Source organism: Cryptomeria japonica, chromosome 10, assembly GCF_030272615.1.
Source record: "Cryptomeria japonica chromosome 10, Sugi_1.0, whole genome shotgun sequence".
In the NCBI taxonomy this organism is placed as follows: domain Eukaryota; kingdom Viridiplantae; phylum Streptophyta; class Pinopsida; order Cupressales; family Cupressaceae; genus Cryptomeria; species Cryptomeria japonica.
The window spans coordinates 893,362,887-893,387,679 of NC_081414.1; the positions used below are offsets into that span (position 1 = coordinate 893,362,887).

Sequence of the window (24,793 nt, forward strand, 5' to 3'; positions counted from 1 at the left end):
TCCTCCAAGTTGTTGATCGTATCCTCTTAACCATCTATTAATTGAACATTCCTTTGGATTTGCTCTCATCTTTTGCTATTTAAACTACTCATCCTCATTCATCTAGATCCCAACTTTAAGAAATTATGAAAAAAACATTCTTTGCATCAAGAAGCATTAAGAATAGGATAGAAGGATTTAAGGTGCCACTACAAATCTTTGTTAGAAACATTGTGTCCCTTCCTCTAGGATCATGATCACCTTTAGTAGATTGTAAGTCTCTCTACAAAGCTAAATCCCAAATCCCCATAATCAAGCTTTAGCCACACCCACACAATGCATGAAACTTTTGATCTTTCCTTTCTTCCAAACAATTCTCCAAGCTTGGATATTCCCTAAATCCATCAAGTGAAGTACCCCAAAGTTAGAAGATGAGAAATAACTATACATTAAGTTGGCCTCTTTAAGGATATCACTCACGACAACAACAAAGAAGCTTTCATTTATTTATACTAGTTCCTTGTTTCAATTTAATTTAATAAAAAGCTTTCATTTCTTTCTAGTAGATTAAATTAATAATTAGGAAACTAGAATTGCTTGAAGATAGTAACATTTCATTATCATTTCTTACTTACAATATAATTATTTATTGCTTTCTCAAATTTAAAAGATTTAATTGTTTCCTATTTAATTCATTTAAACCCTCATTTCTGACCTAAGGAAATCAACACAAAAACTCAAAACAAAGCTTAAAAACTAAATCTAGAAAACTGTACTTAAAATTATTAAGGTTGCATTTATTTAAAATGAATTTATTTTGCAAATAGATTAATTACACTTTGCTTTTAGAAAAATAAAAAAAATGATATAATAGATTCACAGTTGCATTCATTTAGATAATTCACCATCATTCTTGGAAACATGTAAAGCAAAGTAGAAGTCCTCGATCATAAAACGAGGGCATTCAACATTTTAATGAATCCAAACCTTCAAGCTAACTAACTCAAATGTCAAACACGATAATCTCTTGATCTTCCTTTTCCTCACTGAGCATCTAAAGCTCAATTTGTGTTGGAATCCAGGAAGATTGGATTGAGTTTAGTCTTAAACAAATTTCAAGAAAACCAACTCATTCTCGAGCATAACATAGTTCACTCTCTTAGAGGAACTCATTCATTGAACTTACTGATGCCAAGATCACAACAATAACACTTTAGAGGTTTGCAAGATAACATTTCACAACACCAACACTTCCACCTCCAAATCCACAAGTTAACACCACAACAGTCCGCTACTGGTGCTTCTTCATCATGTGGAGCGTGAACCCATTGATGTGATCATGCTTCAAAAGATCAAACTTGATGTCATCCACAAGACTCACCTTCCATGCAAAGATAATGATCCACTCGTTCGTCCACCATTTAACCAACTTTTGGTATCAGAGCAGGAGTAATCTGGTTCATGCCATTAGGGTGCAGCTCATGTGCCATTTTAAGTTCTCATTCACTTTAATGGTGAGTAGATTTAGAATATAATGGAACCAAATATAACTTGTAACCTTTTAAACAAGTTGGTTTTAAATGCAACCATTTCTCCAATTTTACAATTTCAATGAACTTGGACATGATTAGAACAGACTTGAAAAAAATGAGAATAGAGATCAGCACAAGACATTGAGCCAATTCCAGAAATTTAAACATAACGCATGTATCCAGGTTCATCAAGATGCTGAGCGGAAAGCTTGCTTTAAAATAAAATTATCACTATCATACCTGTTGTGTGAACAATATTCCCAATTCTGCCACGTGATTGAGCAAGCAAGTTCTGCATGCTATCTTTTGTATATATATTAGTCAAATACTGCCAATGAAATTAGTCAGACGATTGTCGTGCAAAAAACTCTAACTAGGCAAAAATAGCACATCCACACACATTGTAACTTCAATTTAAACTCAAAATTTTGCATAACGAGCAGATAATTTTGACTTCAAACCAAAGCAATCAAACATCAATGAAAAAGTAACCCACCTCACAACCTGCCATCGTGGATAAAGAAAGGAAGACGACTCTGAATATCTTGTCTCAAAAACCTGTCAATCAGAAAAGTCACACCCTCATATTCAGTGCCTTCAACCTGAAAACTGCTTTTGTAAGTAGGATAGAGCTTTCTATGCAGTCATAGAAAGCAGACATCAATGAAAATAGTAATACCTTGGGCAACAGAGATAACAAAGAAAAATATCGCCCTGATTCTAAATACATAGTAAGACGAATAGCATGCCATTTCTGTCTGTTCATAAGTCCAAGCACAAGGAAATGTGTCTGACTTTCAGAGTATCCCCAACAACCCCACATGAAGAAATACTATTCTCTGGGTGAAGAAAGCAGCAGCATTAGCAAATGTATTCTTGCCTGACAATTTTAATAAACTTGACAGTGTCATGCTCACCACACATACGATGGTTTTCGATTATTTGGACGAGTGATAGGTCCTGTGAATATCATGCAGAATGACTTTACTGTTTGTCATATAATCTTCTCTTGCATTCAGGCTAGCACAACTCCGCAAAGATTTGCTCTGTTTCTGCAAGTGATCTTTCTCTTGCAAAAAAGGTGTGCATAGTATTTTTCACCTGAATCCAGCTGCATCCTGGATCCTTAATCATCCGCTTGTCTTTCATCAGTTTTCTTAGATTTGCTCTATCATCCCATCTGCCAGCAGAAGCATAGATATTTGAAAGAAGCACATATGTTGACATGTCTTGTGATTCCAACTTAAGTAGGCGTGCTGCAGCACGTTCTCCCAGCTCCACATTACAGTGGAGTCTGCAAGCACCCAGCAAGGTACGCCACACTAAAGATCCAGGCTCAAACGGCATTTTATTAATGAATAACTCTGCATCAACCAGCTGACCAGCACGGGCAAGGAGATCAACCATGCAAGAGTAGTGCTCCTCTCTTGGTATGATGCCATAATCTCTCTCCATGGAATTAAAGTAGCGATAACCTTTTTCTACCAGGCCTACATGGCTACACGCAGATAGAACACCTACATAGGTGATGTGATCTGGCTTTATTCCTGCCAATTGCATTTTTCCAAACAGTTCAAGGGCTTCTTTTCCTTGTCCATGATGTGCAAAACCTGCAATCATTGCATTCCATGAGACAATATCTTGACCAGCCATGTTTTCAAAGACTCTGCGTGCATCCTCTATATTTGCACATTTAGAATACATAGTAATCACAGAATTATCAACAGAGATATCTGACTCCATTCCATTCCTTATGATCTGGGCATGAAACTGCTTTCCCTGTTCTAGAGCTGCTAGGTTGCCACATGCCTTGAGAACACTGGCAAAGGTCATCTGATGCATTTTGATGCCTGCATGATGCATTTGGCACAATAGCTCCAATGCCTCTTTACTATATCCATACCGAGAAAAACCTGCAATCATTGCACTCCAAGTAATTGCATCTTCAATAGTCATTTCTGTGAATAGTTCATATGCCTCTCTAACACTCCCACACTTGTTGTACATGGTAACTAGAGCATTCATCAAAGTAACATCGAACTGAAATCTGCATTTGACTATGTAGGCATGTACCTGTTGGCCTTTTCCTAAGTCTTTAGAACCTGAACATGCACTGAGAACATTGGCTAAGGTGAATCGGTTCAAGATTATGCCAGCTTGTTGCATTTTCCAAAATAGATCTAAGCCTGCCTTACTATGACCATTTTGAGCATATCCCCCAATCATCATATTCCATGAGACAACGTCTCGTTCAGGCATTTTGGTAAAAATTCTGAATGCATCCTCTACATTTCCACATTTTTCATACATGATAAGTAGGGCATTTTCTATGAAAATATTTCTTTCTAGTCCAGATTTCACTATAACAGAATGCAACTCTTTGCCAAGTTCAAGAGATACCAGACTAGAACATGCATTGAGTGCACTAGAGATCGTAACGTGATTTACTTTTACGCCTTCCCACTGCATTTCATTGAAAAGATGTAAAGCTTCCTTTCCAAACCCATACTGAGTATATCCTGCAATCATGGTATTCCAAGAAATTGAATTCCTTTCCACCATTTTCTGAAACGTATGATGTGCATAATCTATGCTACCACATCTAACGTACATGCTCAATATAGCATTCTCTGCAGAAATATCCAAATCACCCACAACTTTCTTTATCTGCGCATGGATTTGCCTGGTCTTTTCCAAACATTTTATGCCAGCACAGGATGTGACAAAACTCGAAATGGTAGACTGATTCGGCTTCACACCTGCCAGTTGCATCTCGAAGAATATCTTCACACCAATATCAGCATTGCCATTCTGTGCATATCCTGAAATCATTGTATTCCATGACACGATGTCTCGGCTCCACAATACATAAAAAACTTTACTTGCATCCTCCATGCTCTTGCTCTTGGCATACATGCTAATAAGCGCATTTCCTATTGAGACATCATTGATGAAACCAATCTTAAGAATATACGCCTGCAACTGCTTACCCTGTTCACCAAACTCCGAACCGACGCAAACACTAAGGACACCAGAAAAACCAAACTGACTAACCTTCACACCGACCCTCACAATATTCCTGACTAACTTCAGGCCTTCCTCAACACACCCATTCAGTATATATCCTGCAAGCATAGACTGCCACGATATATCATCTCGGTTGAGCATTTTGTCAAACACTTTGCACGTATCCTCAATTCTGCTACATTTAGAATAGAATTTTACAAGGGCATTCTCCACACAAATATCCCCTGCAAATCCAAACTTGACAATGTGGGTATGCAGCAACTTACCGTATTGCAAAGCTTCTGTGTTGGCACACGCAACCAATAGATTGACAAAAGTGGGCTGGGATGGTGTTAATCCATCCCTCTGCAATTTACAAAACAACCGTAGTGCCTCTGTGTCATGTCTACATTGCACATATCCCGTAATCATAGAGTTCCACGAAACTACATCTCGTTCAGGCATTCTGTCAAACACTTGTCGTGCATCTTCTAAAATCCCACTTTTAGCATACTTGTAAAGAAGACAATTGAATAAAAATGAACCCGTCAGACACCCACATTTTATCATATGAGCATGAAAAAGCCTTAACTTTGATGGACAGTTTACATTGTGTAGTAGACGAAAGTACGCAGCTCCCGTATTGGCGGAATCCAACAGTGAAGATAATTTATTGGGTTGGCATTCAGTTTTTGACAATTGAGACATTACTTTTGTGATTGTGGTGCTGCTAAAACAATTCCTAGTTCCTTTTGAATACCGTCCAAATATAACGTGAAGCACTAAATCCTTCGAGCTCATGCCTTCTGATCGTCGCAACACCAACTCTAACATATATTCGTTTCATTTGATTTAGATATTGTGATTGGAAAATGTCACTGAAATTAGCGGAACATGCCATTGCCCAAATACTTTGGTGTCTGCATGATGGGAACATGGATACAAAAACTTTAAGGTTGTTAGCTTTCACTCATCATTAGATATGGAACAGCTCAAATAGCACACATTAAGTTTACACTTCTAAGTTTAAAAGTGTTAAACATTTAAAGTTGATGACATTTTTTAGGTTTAATATGTTGCTTAATGTATGTGATCATACTAAAAATACGTTTCTAAGCTTAAAAGCGTTGAACACTCAGAATTAACTTTCTCTAGACTTAATATGTTGTTTAATGTGTAGGGTTTAAGACTGACCTCATTAGATATGTATCCATCTTTGCGTTACTCTCTTTTGTATAAATTTTTATTATTATTTATTTATTCTTTTCACTTTAATTTTATTGTGTTTTTTTATTCAAGTAAGAAAATTACATAGAATAATTAGAAGGTTGTCAAGAAATAAATGAATTCAATTTAGCCTTAACTTTCAGTTACAAGAAATTTCACGTAAAGTATGTTGCTTCTAATTCTCTTCTCCATGTTTCTCTTGATCCTATTAGGAAATTGTTGTAAGATAACTCTTGTTTGATTGCCTCTTTGATTTCATATCTAAGAATGGTTCTTTCCTTCGATGATTGTTCCTTAAGCAAATTTGTCTACCATATTTATATAGTCATGGGTGATACACTATGATAGTGTTGGTTCAAGAACTAATTATCTCAACCCAAATTCCAAGAGATAAGGATCTAATATATGAATATCACTACACCACAAGATTGAACCCAAAATTCTTATGCTAACACATTCTCAAATATTCACACTCAAGGAAACAAAGCTAACATTGATGCATAATTATATATTATGTAGATGATCATTCAACAAGAAGATTCAAATGTGGGCAAGAACTAGGATTCCAAACTTAATGCACCTGGAAACACAAACCTCCTAAAGACCAATATAATTGTTGATAATGCTAGTCGATGGTGCTTTCTCCAAGGGTGTGCAAAACTATGTGTAATATGATGTGTTATGTCATCAAACCAAACATATGGGCATGTTCATATCACCTTAATTGATTAAGTTTTTTTTTAATGAAATCAATATTAGACTTGCCAAGAATCCCAATGACAAACTTCATCAACAAATAATGTAAAAATGATGTTTCTAAGAAATCGCCTATTTATTTCGTGCTTATGGATGCTTTTGGGATCCTAAGGGACCTCTTATAATCTTCATAGATGGATGAGACAAATTTTGAGTTTGATTTAACTCATTTAAGGCCTCAACCTCATAAATGTAGTCATGTTGTAAAGGCAATATGAATGGGTATAAATTAAACATTTGGATTGCATTGCATGTTTGGATTGTCTTCAAGAAATAATGCAGTTTTTTTAAAAACACACTTAATTTTGATTCAAGATGTAAATGTTATGGCATTTGAAATATGTAGATAAAAAATGGTTGAATTATGGGTTGCTCTTGGTGACCACCATATGCCTTGGTGAATGTTTTAGTTGGTAAATAAGTGAACTTATAACTCATAAATAGGCGAACAATGTGCACCCTAGTGAACATATAATTAGTAAAGGGGTGACCAAACCTAGACACATATTGCAAGTAAAAAAAGGAGCATTTTCTTGTCTATTTTGGGCATAATTCTTCTATTTATTAGTGTGGGAATCAAGATGAGTTATGTTACACCTTCTTCATGCTTGAGAGAGTAATAAGACACTAGATTTGACAATGTGAAAACTATTCTCTTTGGGAGACAATCAAGTGATGGTGTGTAGATCCATTTTGGGATTGTCCAAGTATATGTTGTAAATATGATTGTATATTTTTCAATACCTCAATGCATGTAATCTACTTGTAGATTTGTAACATGAGTTGTTATAGAAGTTCATTGATGTCAAGATAGTGTGTAGGTGTAGGGAGCTAGTAATTACCATTAAGATGATCTTATAAAGTGAAAATGGAATTATAATACACTTGTAAATGTTAGGAAAGGTGTCAGAACCTTGCTCTTGATGTTGGGTATATGAAGACTACAAATCCATACTATTAAACAAAAACATTAATTTCAAAGCTATAAACATTTTTTTTGAAAAAATTGGTAAAAACAAAAATGTGAGTTGTTCAACATCACTTCTAGAGGAGCCTATTGCATACATATTTTTGAGTTGTATAATTAAAAAAAGGGGCCCCAACAACATCCCAAATAAAAAGTTATGGCCTCCATAAATTTTACCTTACATTAGAAATGTAAAACTACCCAAGACATATAAAAGAGTTGTAATAAGGGGTTACATTTGTTGATAAATATATGATGTATGTTATAACACATCATAAGACATCTTTGAATGAAGATAATGAAGCTCAAATGGAACATATTGTGACCCATCATAACATGCCCCTGGTTTTTGCTAAATTGGGGACCCTCATTTTGTTGAATTGCATCACATTTATGTAATTCCTCCCTAGTCATGTGTGACTGTTACATTGATATCCATGCTTTAATTTTTATTGCATTTCACATATTGTCACCTAGTTAACATTTTTTCGTCTCATTACAATTTGTTGCTGCACTCAGTCTTCTTCTACTTGCAAATGCATTCTTATGTAACATCACAAGTTTTAAATTTAAATAATAGAAATAGTTCAAATCATTTTTGTGTTTAAATTTCAAAAATATTAAAATTTGAATTGTTCTTGCATTTCAAGTTTAATTTGAAATATTAATTATTTAATATTAAAAAAAATTATTTATTTTTTGATGGAGGATTTTTCATCCACAAAGTCGTTGTTGACTATCTGATATAAGAACACTAGCTTTAGACTGAAATCTCTTCGACTTAAAACCAAAGACTGATAGATATTCAATCTAACCTCATCCTAATAAAATTTTGTCCCACCTAAGTTGCATAAAGCACTTGCACAGTCCTTCCTGTTTCCAAAACCTGCAGCAGACTGGAGGAATATAAAGTGATGTATTCAAAAGTGTTTTAAAGGTACAAGGTCAACCTCCACACCCAACAATCTCCGTGCCAAAATTGAAATGGGAATAATGACTACACCAGACAAAGCACTTGAGTTGATTAACAAAATATCTTGAATAAGCATGGTCTCCAGGAATCGAGTTGTATGCAAAGGAACATGAAACACGAAGAGTAGGTGTGAGTTAACCGACAAAATGTTTCGAGGTTTATGGACATCCATCAGTGGAAGGAAGATTTTTGTGAGATATATGCTTTGGTGGGTAAGATAGGCACAAAATGGATTTACCCGGGCACACCCACCAACTGTTTGTAATAATGTCTCAAGGTAATATAAAACAAATCCGGATGTGACTTGCTATATGTAAGACGTGGAAAGACCAAGCCCACCAGTAATATAAAACAAATCCGGATGTGACTTGCTATATGTAAGATGTGGAAAGACAAAGCCCACCAACTGTTTGATTGAATGTCTCAAAGAGATCTGATTTCGTGGACTGCTACAGGTGAACTGCCATATGGGTTTTGAACCATTTGAAATAATCTGCAATCTTTGCCAGTATCCTCTATGTCCGTGCTGAAAGAGGAGTTTTGAATCAAGGCATTTGATACCAGATGTTGTAAGTGCCCCTGTGGCCATGTATGCAAAACGTGAAAGCACAGAGGAGGTTCAAGAGCTGTTTGACTGAATGTCTCATGTCTCATTAGGCGTCATGATTGTAGTGGAAGTTCAAAATGGGTTTATTGAAGGCACTACAAACTCGCAAGTAAATGCAATTGACAGGTTAAAGCCAGATTTTACCACCTTTACCTGTAATAAGGTACGCGACTTGTTTGACAAATTGCCTCAATGAAATGTTATCTCATGGAAATGCCATGGTCGCAAAGTCATTGCAAAATGGATTCACCACAATTTTGATGATGACGATGATGCATATTACACTATATAAACTTGAGCAACGATGAAAATAAACAGGAATTAAGACAACGATTGAAAAACAAGAGCTATATGTTGTCCTTACAGAAGGAACCATGGCTTAGGGTGGGATGCTATCAACATGTTCCAATGCTAATTACGTGATGGTAATAAATTGAGGAATTCATGTTTTCGGAATTGAGAATCATGCTTCTTCTGGTATAGGTGTTTGTGTCGTAGATGCTTCATACTAGGTTAGTTTGCTTGCGATTTGATAACGAGTTGGCAAGGGGACAGGAGTTGATATGTGCGTGGGATCTAATACATGCGATAGTATTGTACGTGTCTTTTATTAATTGAAAAATAATACTCTTTTTTAGCCTATAAGTTATATAACATCAAATGCACACAATCAAATATATTCATATTATAACTGTTGAACAAGTGGGAGTTAAACAACACAATCATTAGTGCTCTTTTTTGAGTCCTTTGATTAAAAGTTATAAATATACATTGACAAAATATAGCCCAAATTTATCACTAACACATGCCCATTCATAAACAAAAGACACACAAACACCAAAAAATCAAATCCCATTGAGATTCTATCGAAACCAATCTGTCCCATCAAACGTCCATATTTGATTTCATAATAAACATATTTCTCACTTAGAAAAAACCAAATCTAGACATATTGCCACCCTCTTCTGATCTTACCAGGTTAACCACACAACTGCTGGTCACTTCATCACACACTTACTGATCAAATCACGTCCACTCCCATCTTCATCCACAACATAAAGCTATAAGGCCACCATTTTTCATTGAAAACCAATCAACTCAAAAATAAATGGTGAAAGGAAATTGACACTGCAAATTCAATGGATATTCAAAATTCAAACTAGAACTAGTACACAAATTAAATAGGTCTCACCAACAAATCATCAATTGGACACATTCAAATAAACATGAAATCATCTCATTTGACTCAAGAAGAAGACACAATAGCCATTGAAGGGGAGAAAGAAGATACAACAACCATCAAAGAGGAGGAAGAAGACACATCCTGTTCCATTTTTCTAAAAATTTAATACCTCTGATGCAATTCACTGCTCGTTGTGCTTGTACATGTTTATACTATGTATACCAATGCAATTTGCTTCATGTTTTTATTATTGTTATGTTATATGTATTGTTTCTTAACTCGTTACTTACTATTATACATCCTTACTGTTTTACGATTTTAGTTTATTAAACCAAGTTTGTTATTGTTTTATGGTCTTGAGGAAATGTTCTTTCCATTGTTTCCTTGATGTTCATTTCCTTCCTAGTTTCTTAAACCCTTACAATTTTACATCTTACTACATTTTTAGTGTCAGAAACCCACCCTTACTGTTTTACAGTCTTAGTTTGTTGAAACCTTTTTAAATGTTATAGGTCTTAAGTAAACGTTCTTTCCATTGTTTCCTCAATGTTCATTTCTTTCTTGGTTTCCTAAACAACTACTATTTTGCATCCTCTTGCTTTTTTTAGTTTATGAAACCTTACTTTTTATAGTCTTAGTCGTTAAAACCCTTTCTTATTGCTATTGGTCTTAAGGAAATGTTTTTTTATATTGTTTCCTAGATTTTCATTTCATTATTTCTAAATCCTTACTAATTTACATCCTTGTGATTTATTTAGTTTCTTCAACTTTTACTGTTTCACATCCTTACTATTTTATAGTCTTAGTTTGCTAAACCCTTTCTTATTATTTTACAATCTAAGGAAATATTCTTTCCTTTGTTTCCTTGATGTTCATTTCTTTCGAGTTTTCAAAACTCTTGCTATTTTACATTCTTGTGCTTCTTTGTTTTACAATCTTAATTTGTTAAACCCTTTCTTAATATTTTACGGTCTTAAGGAAATGTTATTTTCATTGATTCATTGATGTTCATTTTCTTCCCAATTATCTAAACCCTTATTGTTTTACATCCTCTTATTTTTTCTTAGTTCTTTAAACCCTTACTTACTGTTATAGAGTCTTAGTTTATTAAACCCTTTCTTACTATTTATTGTCTTAAGGAAATGTTCTTTCTATTGTTTCCTTGATGTTCATTTCCTTCCCAATTTTCTAAACCCTTACTTCTTGTTTTACATCCTCTTTCTTCTTTTAGTTTCTTAAACCCTTACTGTTTTACATCCTTACTATTTTCCATTCTTAGTTACAAATATCAAATATTGACATATAATGTCCAAGCATCACTATCCATAAATGTACAAACATCATTGTAAAAAAAAAACCATTATGTACATGGAAGTGTAATTTGTTTGTTCAAGCATCACTGTCATATTACACAATTTTTTTGTCATTGAATATGAAATGGATAACACTTACTCATCAAGCATAATTGTTAAAATTCATTGTCAAGCATCACTTTTAAAATTCATTATCAAAAATCACTGTACATGTTTAACATGATTAGTTTGTTCCATTTCATAGTTACCCATATTCTACCATTCTTCAATTTTGAGGTCATATACGAGAATTATATTTCTACTTATTATTTGTAGATGAGGAAGGGAGATCGGATGCCATGTTGCAAAGAAAAGAGCAACCACAAGGTTGCCTCCTCATAAAAGATGAGTTAGATTCCCCCAAGAGCTTGAAACCTCACCTTGAGTTGACAACAATCCACTGCCTATAGTACCAGTAGTTGAGGATACTACACATCATGTTGGCATTTTAGTAGAAAGAAAGATTGTTAGCATTTCAATAAGGATATTGAGAAGGTTGTTGAAGATTATTGATATAACTGAAGAAGGATGATTACTATCTTAATAATATTATTTTGTCATTGATGTTAAGAAATTGATTTTCTGATTCAGTATGATGTTGCCATATCTTAAGAAGTATGTTTTGATGAAAATTAAGGAGTCAGTAAGTGACACAGAAAGAATGTGATAATAAAGGGGAGAAATGAGTTATTCAATGGGCAACTATTACTGAGTTAGACAATGATGAGATCATGTTGTTTTGATTGTTTTGATATCCTAAATATGATGTTTAATACTGTACTATGTCGCCGAGCAAAGAACCTAGTCGGTAAACCTTAAGGAACCTAGTCGGTAAACCCTAAGGTTATCGATATCGGTAAATGAAGTCAAAATGTCTACCGAGTGAAGTTCAGTGTTAACCGAGTAACAACCGAGTTATAACAGATCGCATTGGATGAATACAAGCATTATTTAATGAAGGACAATGATGAGCTAGAGTTGATTAAATGATTGGTATGTTGTGCATAAAGTTTGTTAAGGATCTATGGCAATGGAAGATCGAGAGGAAGATCTACAACTCAGATTGAACCGCAATAACCTTGTGCAAGTTCCAAGAAAGGAATGCAAGTCCCAAGGCAAGGTAAAACATTTTTAGATCGAAGGATGCATTGAACCTGGTCAAGTTTGAAGATCCGATGGCTAAGATTGATCATGGGAAATGTGATCAAGGAGATTAAGTGGTTAGAATTGTTTATAAATAAGGAATTATTGATGAATAATGTATGCGGGCAAGTGTAAGCACATTGATGCTACAGTAATGGTTACTGAGCACAAAAGCCTTGAGATCTAATTGAAGAACAGATTGAGGAGCCCAGCAAGCTCAACAAGGGACAAGATAAGTCTTATGGCAAGATTGTTTTGAGCAAATTGGATCTGCTTTAGCATTTCAGATGTGAAGTTGCAGATATATTTTATTACTATTGTTTATGTTGTAAGTGACAGAAAATCTCTTAACCGAGTGGACTTAAAAGTCTTATTTGTAAATCCTCTAGCAAGTTAACATTATAAATGAGTGTTTGAAATCCTTTGACAAGGTCACTTCTAACAAAGTGCAAGATCCTAACAGATCTGAGGGAAATCCCTTAACCGGGTCACATCTAGCAATGTGTTTGTAATCTTTAACAAGATTTGCTTTTAACCGAACATACTCTAGAAGAGTATATTTCTTAGTGGGTCCAAAATCCCACAGTGGTTTTTCCCTATTTGGGTTTCCACGTTAAATCTGGTGTTATATGTGTTGTGATGTTATATGTTCATGAGCTTAAATGTTTTACAATTTTTTGTAGTATATGCTACCAAGGTTGAATCTGTTGAATATCTTGAAGATTAAGTTTGTATGATTCAGCCCCCCCTCTCATCTTATTATCTATTGACTTAGAGCTTTACTATTGACATCTGTACTTAACACATCAAAGACTAGTGCCAAATGTAACAAAGCAACATAAGATAAGGTCGAAAAATGACATGAAAGGGGCACTCCAAGATGTTAAGAACAATAGCATGTTAGTAAGGGTTGCATAAAAAAATGGCGCATCCCAACAACCACAATATCCGAATGGTTAGGTGGTCTACCAACCACCTCCAAGAAAGTGTTGAATATGTTGTCATTGATGTCAACTAGGTCATGCAGGTGTTGGTTGCAAAAGGTTTGAGATGCACAAAAGTGGTTGAATTCAAGTGGATAAGTCTTGGCATAATGTTCTAAATTTGCCTCTTAGTGTGTTTGATCCATCGCTTTTGATTTATACAAGTTGCGGATTGAAAAATGTTGAAAAAATCTTGTTTCTGCAGTTTTTGGCAAGACTCCCTTCCTATCTTGGCGATATACCTTTCATTTCGGTATAGCTTTCACTTTTGGTAAGACCTCTATCTTGTCTTATTGAACTTTATGTGTTACACTGATAGGCTTCTTTTTCAATGTAGTGGGCTTCATGTCTTGGCGACAATGTACATTTCAGTGCAACCTTGCCTCTCGACAAGACTTCACTCAGCCTTGGCAGACTCATCGTGGTATATCAAAATCCCCACCTCAGTCGGGCTCACTTCACTCCACATCCGCAGGCATCCAGTTGGCTTGCGTTCATTGACCCACTCTAGTCGTGACATGTTTTGTGGGGCCCCCTCTTTTCATTGTGACCTCTTGTTTCGCCAAGATTGAATTTGGTATGTGTAGACCTCTCGCCTCTGACCACCGACATGCTCTTTGTGTGGGGTTCATTGCTTCTCTACTGGCGATTGTCTATTGGGCCATGCATGCCATGGTCAGCTCATGTGGGACCCCTGATGACATGGTTGTATGTGTCCCTGCAGTGGGACCACTGCCGGACCCACTTCACCTCCTCATGCTCATAAATATTTAATTAGCGGCTTCTGATTGGTCCACCTTGGCGATTGGCACTGAGTTGTTCTTGTGGGGCCCATCTGCCTTTTTAGGAATGACTTTGAGTTTCAACATAACTTAAAGTGCCTTTTGTCGGCCCATGGAGATACATCAAAAGGGTTCTTTTTGATGTAACCGGTGTGAGGTCCTACTAACACCAATTTGCATTTTGGTGTAACATGGAACTTCGCCATGACATCAAATCGCCTTTATTGATCCTCCATGCTATAGTGATAAAACCCTAAGTGGATATTCTGACCCAATACGATGACTTTAACACCACAAATGCAACCCGATTATAAACTTGTCCATGTGGGTGGTTGACAATCGTTGACTGGGTGACATGGATAAATGAATGGAAGGTGTGACGAGTGTAGAACAAGTAAAAGCCAATCAAATTGAAATGAAGTGGTTTCTTGCAGAGATTGTCTTCATTGAATGAAGTAGTTTTACAGTCCAATCAAAGCAGCTCGAGCAGGTCAAGAAAGTATTGAAACTGCATTTAATGGTAGTCAAGTTGTAGAGCATGTTGTTGGTTTGTTATAAGGCTCGAGGAATCATATCAAACTGAACATTGTTAAGTATGGTAATCAAATCACATAAAAATAATCTAAATGCAGAAGGATATCAAAAGAAGGCATTTATTATTGTTGGTTATCTATCTGAAAGGAATGTACAAAAAATCCCATTGGCCTGCAATGATGATTTCTTAGATGATCAAAAAGATTAAAATTAAAGCTCCTTCTTGGAGGGAAATTTTGTATAGTATAGAGATGATCGAATGGAGAAGTTTTTAGATGAGATGTGACAGAGGTTGTTGAAGCAGTTGAGCTGGACAAGAGAGAGAGAAGTGGATATTAAGAAAGGGAGAGTGCAAAAAAGTATGGTTGAAGGTAGAATTATGTCTATGTGATTAAAGATATTGTAAAGAAGCAGTGAGAGAGAGAGAGGTGTGTCTGAAGAAGAAAAGGAGTCAAAAAAATCAGAGAGAGAAAGAGAAGATATTGTGTAGAAGATTGTGATGATGAGTGGAGTCTAGAAGGGAGAGGAGAGAATAAAAAAGTAGCAGAGTGTGTATGTCAATCAGATTCATGTGTTACAAAACTCATTTGTAAGAAGAAGTCTTCATTGTACTCAAATTAACTTATCTAGTCATTATAATCCTTTGAGTGGGTGCTTGGAGAAGGGGTAGGTGCTCAAAATTTCAAGGGTTGGTGCTCCTTGGGTTGGTGCCCTAAAATATATTGTAATCAATTATTTCATTGTGAGGCTAGATTGGAGCAATAGTCTTCAGCAACTCTTCTCACTGAGGTTTTTACCCACAATGGGTTTTCCTTGTATACCTTGTCTTTGTGTGCACATGCTTTCAATCTCTTTGCATAATTAGTGTTTGCACTATTGTATTTAAATTTTTAAAGATTCACTGATTCACCCCCCCTCTCAGTGACCTAATTGTGTTCCTTCAATTGGTATCAGAGCACTAGGTTCCCTATTAGATAAGTTTTCTCTAGCTTGGGTAGAATCTGGTTAGTGAAGACAATGGCTAGGAATGAATCCTCCTCTGCTAAAGCACCTATGTTTGATGGCACAAAATATGCCTTATGGAGTAGAAGAACAAAAACCTACTTATCCTCTTTAGGCTTTGATGTCTTGATGTTAGTAAAGAATGGTTATACAGTTACTCAAGTTCCTCCTACAGACCCTAATGCTAAAAGAGAATATAAGCACAATGCCAAAGCTAAGAACACAATCTTAAGTGGTATGTTTGATACCAAGTTTGTCAAGGTCATGCACTGCACATCAACAAAAGAAATTTGGGACAAACTGCAAAGAATTTATGAAGGAGATATTAAGGTAAAGGAAGCAAAGCTACCAAATCTTAGAGCTCAATTTGAAAGTTTGAAAATAAAAGAGGAAGAGAAGATTGATGATTATCTGCAAAGAGTAGATGAAATTGTAAATGCTATAAGAGGACTTGGAGAAGATGTCTCAGATGAAGTTATTGTCAAGAAGGTTCTAAGATCATTGACTACAAAGTATGATACTAAGGTCTCTGCCATATAAGAAACTAAAGACTCAAAAACTTTCTTCATGGATGAATTATTTGGCTCCTTGTCAGCTTCTGAAATGAGAACAGTAAATGGTGACTCCTCAAAGAGAGAGACTGCCTTCAACACAACCAAGAAGGGAAAAGAAAAAACTACCAATGAGGAAGAAATTGACTCAGATGCTACAAAATCCAGCTTTGTTAGAAAGCTCAAGAAAGGATCAGGAAAGTGCAAAGGAACTTCCATTCAAGTGTTTCAATTGTGGCAAGATAGGACACTTTGCTGCAAAATGTCCATATGGAGCAAGAGGAGATGATGAGAAGCAAAACATAAAGAGGTTTGGAAAAGAAAAGGGTAAGAAATTATACAAATCTAAGAGAAGGAATTTTTAAGACAAAGAACAAACTTTATACAATAGAAAGTGATGTCACTGATCAAGAAAGTGCCTCTGATGTGAGTTGTAGTGAAGATGAACAAGAAGTTAATCTTTTCATGGCTAAAGAGTTCTAAATGAAAGTGTAGGCCAATATGAAAAATCAAATCTCTATGACAGTGATGAAGAAGAAGGTGATGCAGAGGTTGATCTTGAAGGTGAATTGGTTTGTGCTCTTGAAGAATTAGACAACGTAAGAAAAGAATTCAAGAAATATAAGAAGTCTGTCATAAAGGAGTATGACTTATTGAACAAGAACATTAAGGAATCAAATGTCAATCTTGTTGCTATAACTACTCATTTGGAAGAAGCCAAAAGAATGTATGAAGTGACAATCAGATTTGGAAGCCAAGGAGAAGGAGTGTCAAAAGTTGGAACAAGAAATTATGAATCTCAAAAATGAACTTGAGAAGTGCAAAGAGGATCTCAATGTAAGAATTAAGTATGAGAGCAACACAAATGCATTGGATACAATGTTGAAAAAGCAGAAGAATTCCAAGGATACCAGATGTGTTGGATATGATGCTGGTTGATGTTCTACAAGCGAGGACTCATCAAATAGAGAAATACACTTTACCTCTTCAAGTGAAAATGGTAAAGGACAAACTTTCACTATCAGCAAGCCCATTGAGAAGAAGACATATGCTGCTTCTATAAAGAGAAAACATGCTGATCCAAAAGGAAAAGCCAAAGTAGATAATGGAGGTTTCATAAAGGTCAAGGACACAAGAAAGAGCTTAAGAAGGCCAAGTTATGCTGCTCCAAGGAGACAAATGAGAAACAACTTCAACAATGATTGGTATCTACCTCAATTTCATGGCTATTGTTACAAATGTAATACTTTTGGCCATAGAATTGTAGAATGTAGGCTTATGCATAGGTCCACTCCTACCTATGAAAATAGAAATGCTTTTGTCGTCCTTAGAGATGTTAATGTCATGTGCTATCATTGTAATGGTGTTGGTCACAAAAGTCATGAATGTAGAAGGATTAAATCTCAGTCATATAGTAGTCTCCCTATATCATCTTTTAACAAGAATGTAAAATGCTATCATTGTCATAATTTTGGTCACATTGCAAAACACTACAAACTAAGGGTAGCCAAACATAAAAAGAAATTAGTTGCCATACTAAAAGATACATCAAATCAAGATGTTGCAGCATAAAAGAGAAAGGAGATCAAGGAAGTTTGAGTTGAAAAAGAGAAAGACAAGAATGATATAAAGGAATCAGGTTTGATTGTTCAACCTGCCCTCCATGCTGAAAGAAAGAACCTATGGGTAGTTGATAGTGGTTGTTCCAATAATATGACAAGGGATAAGAAGAAAATCACTAAGTTTGAGGATTGGAATGGTGGTTCACTCCAGTTTGGAGACAATTCATCAATTAGGATTAAGGGCAAAAGAACCTTGAGCATAGATGGGAAACTAAAAGCTCATAATGTGTAGTATGTTGAAGGCCTAAAACATAATCTGTTGAGTGTGAACCAAATGTGTGACAAAGGATACCAATTCACCTTTGATTCTAAAGGATGTGAAATTAGAAAAGAGAGCAATGGTTAGTTAGTTGTAGAAGGAAAGAGAATTGATGGAAATGCCTACAACTTAAAATAATGCTTTGAATCTCAGTGCATGATGGGTCAAGTTGATGAAAGTTGGCTGTGGCATAGAAGGCTAAGACACAAAAATTTTGACAACCTTGTTAGAGTGAGTAAGAAAGGATATGTAAGGCACATACCTCGGATCATTAAACCAACAAACACCATTTGTGATGAGTGCTAAAGAGGAAAGCAAACTAAGGCCAACTTCAATACAAAAGCGTGCTCTACCACAAGACCGTTAGAACTTATTCATACTTGTTTGTGTGGTCCAACTAGAACAAGAGCTCTCAATGGTGAGAAATATTTTATGTTTCTCATTGATGACTTCTCAAGAATGACATGGGTTACCTTCTTTCAAGACAAGTCACAAGCCTTTGAAATATTTAAAATATTTAGAAAAATGGTTGAGAGAGAGTGGTTACAAGTTGAAATGTCTTAGATCAGACCACGGAGGAGAAATCACATCAAATGAGTTTGAGGACTATTGTGAAAGACATGGAATTAAAAGACAATATTCAACCCCTAGAACATCATAACAAAATGGTGTTGCAGAAATGAATAATAGAACAATCAAGGAGATGGTAAAAAATTTGTTAAATGAATCAAATCTACCTGATGTATATTGGAAAGAGGTTGTCCGTACAGTAGTATACACACTCAACAAGGTTCAGTTAAGAGTTAATAGCAAGATGTCTCCTTATGAATTGTGGTATGACAAATAACCCTTAGTCAAATACTTCAAAGTGTTTGGTAGTTAATGTTTTATCATAAGAGATGAGGATGGATTAGGGAGTTTTGAGTCAAGATGTGATGAAGACATCTTCCTAGGATACTCTACTCATAGTAAGGCCTACAAGTGTTTCAAAAAAAGGCTAAAGAAAGTGGATGAGAGTGTACATGTGAGAGTGGATGAGGACTTGCATAAAGGAAGACAAAATGTAGTAAATCGGATTGAAAAGCCATATGAGGAAGATGAAGAGAAATTTGAAAGTGAAGAAGAAATGTACAAACAAGAAGAAGACATGCAAGGAACAATGAGCAAGTAAAGTTTTGTCTCATGACTAAAATGGAACCAAGAAACTTTAATGAGGCGAGCAAGAGTGAGAAGTGGATGAAAGCCATGGAGGAAGAGTTGCAGAAAATAGAAAAGAACAACACATGAGAATTGGTTCCTAAACCCGCTAATAAGAATGCCATGTTGAACACATGATGCCATGGAGAGAAGGGGGGGGGGGTGAGTTAGTGGTTTACAAATATTTTCCCTTTTCTATCCTATGTGTGTGCATCGGTTAATTGATCTAACACAAAAAATACATACTGGTTAGATGGGTGGATGATACAAATGCAACCACACATAAAAGAGACATCACATAACACCTGATGTACGAGGAAAACCCAAGATGGGAAAAAACTCAGTGAGAAGTGCTGCTGGAGACTACTGCTCGAATCCAGCCTCACAATGAAAACCTCGGTTACAAGGTTTACCAACCCAAGGAGTACCACTCCTACTTTAAGGCATCAACCTAAGGAGCACCAACCCCTAATTTTAGGGAACCAACCCAAGGAGCACCAACCCCTGAATCGAGCTCCAACTTAGTGATCTATAATGAATATATTCAATTACAAAAGTAAGAGCCTTGTTACAAAATAACTTTGTAACTCATATGCAAATCTCTCCACTGGTTCACCTCTACACAGATTTCTGTCAGTTCTCTGCTCACCTTCTTTCTGTTGCAACCTTTCCGGTTCAACCTCTTCTTCTTCTTTGTCGATTCTATTCTCTACTCACTGCTCCGTGATCACACTACTGCTAGCCACCACCAGTCTTCTTCTCTCAATCAGATGTCTGTTGTTTGATTGCTACCAGTTCTCATCTTACCTTCTCTGTAATCCTCTGTGACTCTTCTTTTCCGGTTTTGTCACCTCTGGTATACTCCTCTGTCAGACATAATGGCAAGCTACCGGTTGCCTCACTCTTGGTGGTTGATTTCTTCAACCCAATTCTCTCTTACACACTTAGTCTCTTCTCTGATTGATGTTGATCACTTGATTGATTTCTTCACTCATGCAGAAATACCAACTACATCTTTGGCTCACACTCTTATAGGCACATTTTCTTGCCAAAACGTGAGTTTGAACATTGACACGCTAGGGTTTCTGCCATGCATTGAATCTGCATCCGATTTGATCTCTAATCATTGTGACATATCATATCCAATCTAATATCATATCCTTGATCGATGTTCAACACTCAATCAATGAGCATCTTCAAACTGTTTTCCTTATGAATCACGTCTTCTCTCTTTAGCCATTTGTAGCATGATTTTCGGCCTTTTCTCTGATCAATCATGTGCGTGATGCGGTTTCCTTCATCCTCTTTGATCTGCAAGATCAGTCTGTGCTAGATCTTTGTTGTTTCCTTGATATCAAACTACAATCCTCTGCCATGCTTCTTCGAGCTTCACAGTCACCATTTAATGTTGGACCAATCACCAACAACCTTACCGACACATCCCATCGACTTGTGCATGCATGCAGCTTCACCTCCACATGGCCCCTTTGTCGGCATCCACCTTTGCTAAGTCTTCTATGTCAGTCCAGACAAGATCACCGACCAACCACACAACTGGTTTCATCTATTGGTTCATAGACCTTGTTGGTTATACCCTAACCGATCTGCCTTCAACCTTGCACTCTGCTTCTCTTCTGATGGAGCACCTAAATCGGCCAACACACTTGCTAACCTACCTTATGCATATATTCAAATAGATAGGAGCCTTTCACTTCTGCACCTTGTCAGCATTACCGATGGACATACTTATCGGTAAACACCTTGATGACACCATGTCATCAGCCTTCACCAATCTCCATCTGTTTGCAACTGCTCAATTTTTCCTTCTTCATCAATATACAAGTTCTCCTATCAATTGGTTTGTCAAAGTGACAAACATATCCTTCAATCTCTGTATCGACAACTCATCATGCATACCTGATTGATCCGGTGCATATCTTTGATCTCATGCACCTAAGGCAACTTAGTGTTTCACCAGTTCATCTGGTGAGAGCCTTCAATCATCTGCCATCTACTCTTTTGTCTTATCTCAGAGGCCTATGATGAATTCCATGCATAATAGGAGATAAGCTCCACTAACCGGTGGAAGTGGATCCTTGTCATTTGCATCCGATATTGCACCAATATGGCTTCCCTGTTTGAGCATGCATATCTTCAAACATGCACATGTGATCCAGTTGGGCACATTCATTGTCAGGCATCTCTTCATATGGTGATTGCATATTTGTCTGGTGGGAGTCCTACTGATTGACATCCATACAACATACTGGTGGCCTGCACATACTTCACCTTCGGTGTTGATGTGATTTTTGTAACATTCCCCCCCTTCATCACAATCAACAACCGAACATCATGCCCTCTTATAGATGTCATCATTTACCAGTTGTTATATCATACCGGTTTCCTGTCCATATCTTCAACACAATTCAAACACTAACTTGTGTACCGATGACTCCAATGGCCATTGTGTTGAATGACATTCTCTCCCTTACCGGTTACCTGCTAAGCTAGGTGACATCAAAGACATCACATCTGGTATGCATCAATGATAGTGCTGCACATACATGTCTTATACCGGTTGCCATCCTAAACTGGTTGACATCAATGACAACACAATACCAACATGCTATTTGGATTAAATGGGTCTATAGGTACAAGATGAATGACAAAGAAAAAGTGATAATAAACAAAGCTAGATTAGTATGCAAGGGATATGTCCAAGGAGGGGATTGACTTTGAAGAAACATTTTCTCTAGTTGCAAGACTTGAAGCTATTAGGATGTTCTTAGCATATTCAACTTATAAGGGATATTAAGTATACCAAATGAATGTCAAATTAGCCTTCCTTAATGGAAATCTTGAAGAAGAAGTATACATAGAACAACCAGAAGGGTTTCAGTTGCATGAAGATGAGAACTTTGTGTGTAGATTGAAGAAAGCCTTATATGGATTGAAACAAGCTCCAAGAGCTTGGTATTCAAGATTGGATAAATATCTATATCAGTAGGGTTTCAAAAAGGGAAATGTTGATAACAACTTGTATATCAAAACTAATGGCAATTACATGATCATCGTTGTGGTATATGTAGATGACATCATATTTGAAGGCAATAAGGATTCATTATGTAAAGAATTTGTTGATCAAATGCAGTCCGAGTTTGAGATGTACATGCTTGGAGAGTTATCATATTTTCTTGACTTGCAAATATCATAACTATACAATGGTATATTCATTTCTCAAACAAAGTATGCTAAGGATATGCTAAAGAAACTTTCAATTTGGAAGATAGCAATCTGGTTAGTACCCCCATGGTGATAGGATGCAAATTAAGTAAAGATGATGAGTCACCTAATGTGGACCAAACCTTATATAGATCCATGATTCGAATCCTTTTGTACCTAACTGCCTCAAGACTAGACATAGTGCAAGCAGTGTGTATGGTGTATGGTAGCAAGATTTCAAACAACTCCTAAGAAATCTCATGTGAATGTAGTGAGGAGAATATTCAAATATCTATAGGAAACTTTGGAGTATGGCTTATGGTATCCAAGGAATGGTGAATTCACTCTTCAAGCCTATACTGATTTTGATTGAGCAGGATACATAGATGATAGGAAGAGAACCAGTGGTGGACCCTTCTTCTTAGGTGATAGATTGGTCTCATGGCATAACAAGAAGCAAGAGTCAATCTCTCTATCAACTAGAGCAGATAAATACATAGAAGTTGCCACTTGTTGCACTCAAGTCCTATGGATGAAGAAAAATCTCAAGGACATTCAGGTTGAGTTTTCAGATCCTATTCCCATTTTATGTAACAACTAGTGCAATCAATATATCAAAAAATCTAGTCATGCACTCTAGGACAAATCATATAGCAATCAAGTTTCATTTTCTAAGAGAGAAGGTGGTTGATAAGGAGGTCAATCTTGAGTATGTCTCTATAGGAGAACAAGTGGCAGATATCTTCACCAAGCCCCTACCTAAAGATACTGTAGACGTATAAAAATGACCATATTCCTAAATGAATATTTTATGTTCATTTCTCTATTTAATTAAATCCAATTTAATTAAATTATCCACATTCTTCTATTTTATTAAGTAAATTACTCAATTTATTTAAATAAAATTCACTATACCCATTTAATGAATAAATCATTTTATTCAATTAAATCCCCCCTATCCACTTTTAATTAAATTCAAATTTAATTAAATAGTTATCCTAAATTGAATAAATCCAATTTATTTAATTTCCCCAAGTTGCAACCAAATTGAATTAAATTACTTTATTTCAATTAAATCCTATTATCCCTCTATCCACTTGCAAAATCCCAAACCCCTTTCTAATTCCTTCTACAAACTTCTAATCGCTTCTAATTAATCTAACCCCTCCTCTAAACTTTGTCACATCCCTAAGCAAAGGGAAGTCACTTCTCAAACCTCAAAAGTCCCCAATAACCATTAAAGGCTTTCAACCTTCAACCACTAAATGTCTCAAAGTCTTTGATAACCATTGAAAGCTTCCAACCTTCAACCACTTAATCCACAAAGTCTCCAATAACTATTAATGGTTAACCCAAACCCTTCTACATGGTTAAAACATTTGTTTTGACTCAACCTCTACCCAACCCAAGGGTCTCATCAGGCCTTTAATGCTTTGACCATGATTATCTCTTAATCATTTGCACAAAGGTTTATCCTTGGATTAACTCCTAATCCAGTGGGTAATCCTAACTTAGACTTGACCCTTAGCCTCTAGATAACCATGAGGTATTCTCAGGCATTCAATGTCTCCAACCCCTTTTTCAACCCAATCTTATGTTGACATTTGTCACCATTTCATTGGTGCAATTTGCAAACATGGATCCCCAACTTTCAAACTCAACCCTTGATCAAACCATTCAATCTTGACCATCCATTGCCCTATTTTTGCTATAAATAGAGCTCTCATCCCTCCATTTTCATAGAGAATCCTCTAAATTTGAAGCATTACACTTATGCTCAAATCCTTTCAAGATTATATCATTTTTATGCTTATCATTTAGCCTCTTTTAGAATAGAAATCAGCCTAAATATGCATGTTTAGAGTACTTTCTTTATCATTTTAGTTCAATCATAAACTAAATATAGTATGTTAGGA

At 36.0% G+C, this 24,793-nt stretch overlaps 1 protein-coding gene across 7 annotated transcripts; it reads right to left on the reverse strand.

The window, feature by feature from the left end:
- Positions 1-1,121: 1,121 nt before the first annotated feature.
- On the reverse strand, positions 1,122-5,506 carry LOC131046453 (pentatricopeptide repeat-containing protein At4g13650). Of its 7 annotated transcripts, XM_057980244.2 has the most exons (4): positions 2,191-5,506; positions 2,008-2,069; positions 1,752-1,839; positions 1,122-1,433 (listed from the first exon to the last, which is right to left on the reverse strand). In XM_057980244.2, the coding sequence occupies exon 1, from the start codon at positions 5,349-5,351 to the stop codon at positions 2,532-2,534; it is 2,820 nt and encodes a 939-aa protein (XP_057836227.1). In that variant the 5' UTR covers positions 5,352-5,506; the 3' UTR covers positions 1,122-1,433; positions 1,752-1,839; positions 2,008-2,069; positions 2,191-2,531. The 7 variants fall into 7 exon arrangements, with proteins under 7 accessions (XP_057836227.1, XP_057836235.1, XP_057836212.1 ...); XM_057980252.2 differs by having other exon boundaries at positions 1,122-2,069; positions 2,191-4,636; positions 4,805-5,506; XM_057980229.2 differs by having other exon boundaries at positions 1,122-2,069; positions 2,191-2,350; positions 2,438-5,506.
- Positions 5,507-24,793: the final 19,287 nt, after the last annotated feature.

What these genes read in the sequence shown, in the direction of transcription:
- LOC131046453 (XM_057980229.2), bottom strand. Translation starts at nt 5,351, where the DNA reads ATGTTAGAGTTGGTGTTGCGACGATCAGAAGGCATGAGCTCGAAGGAT.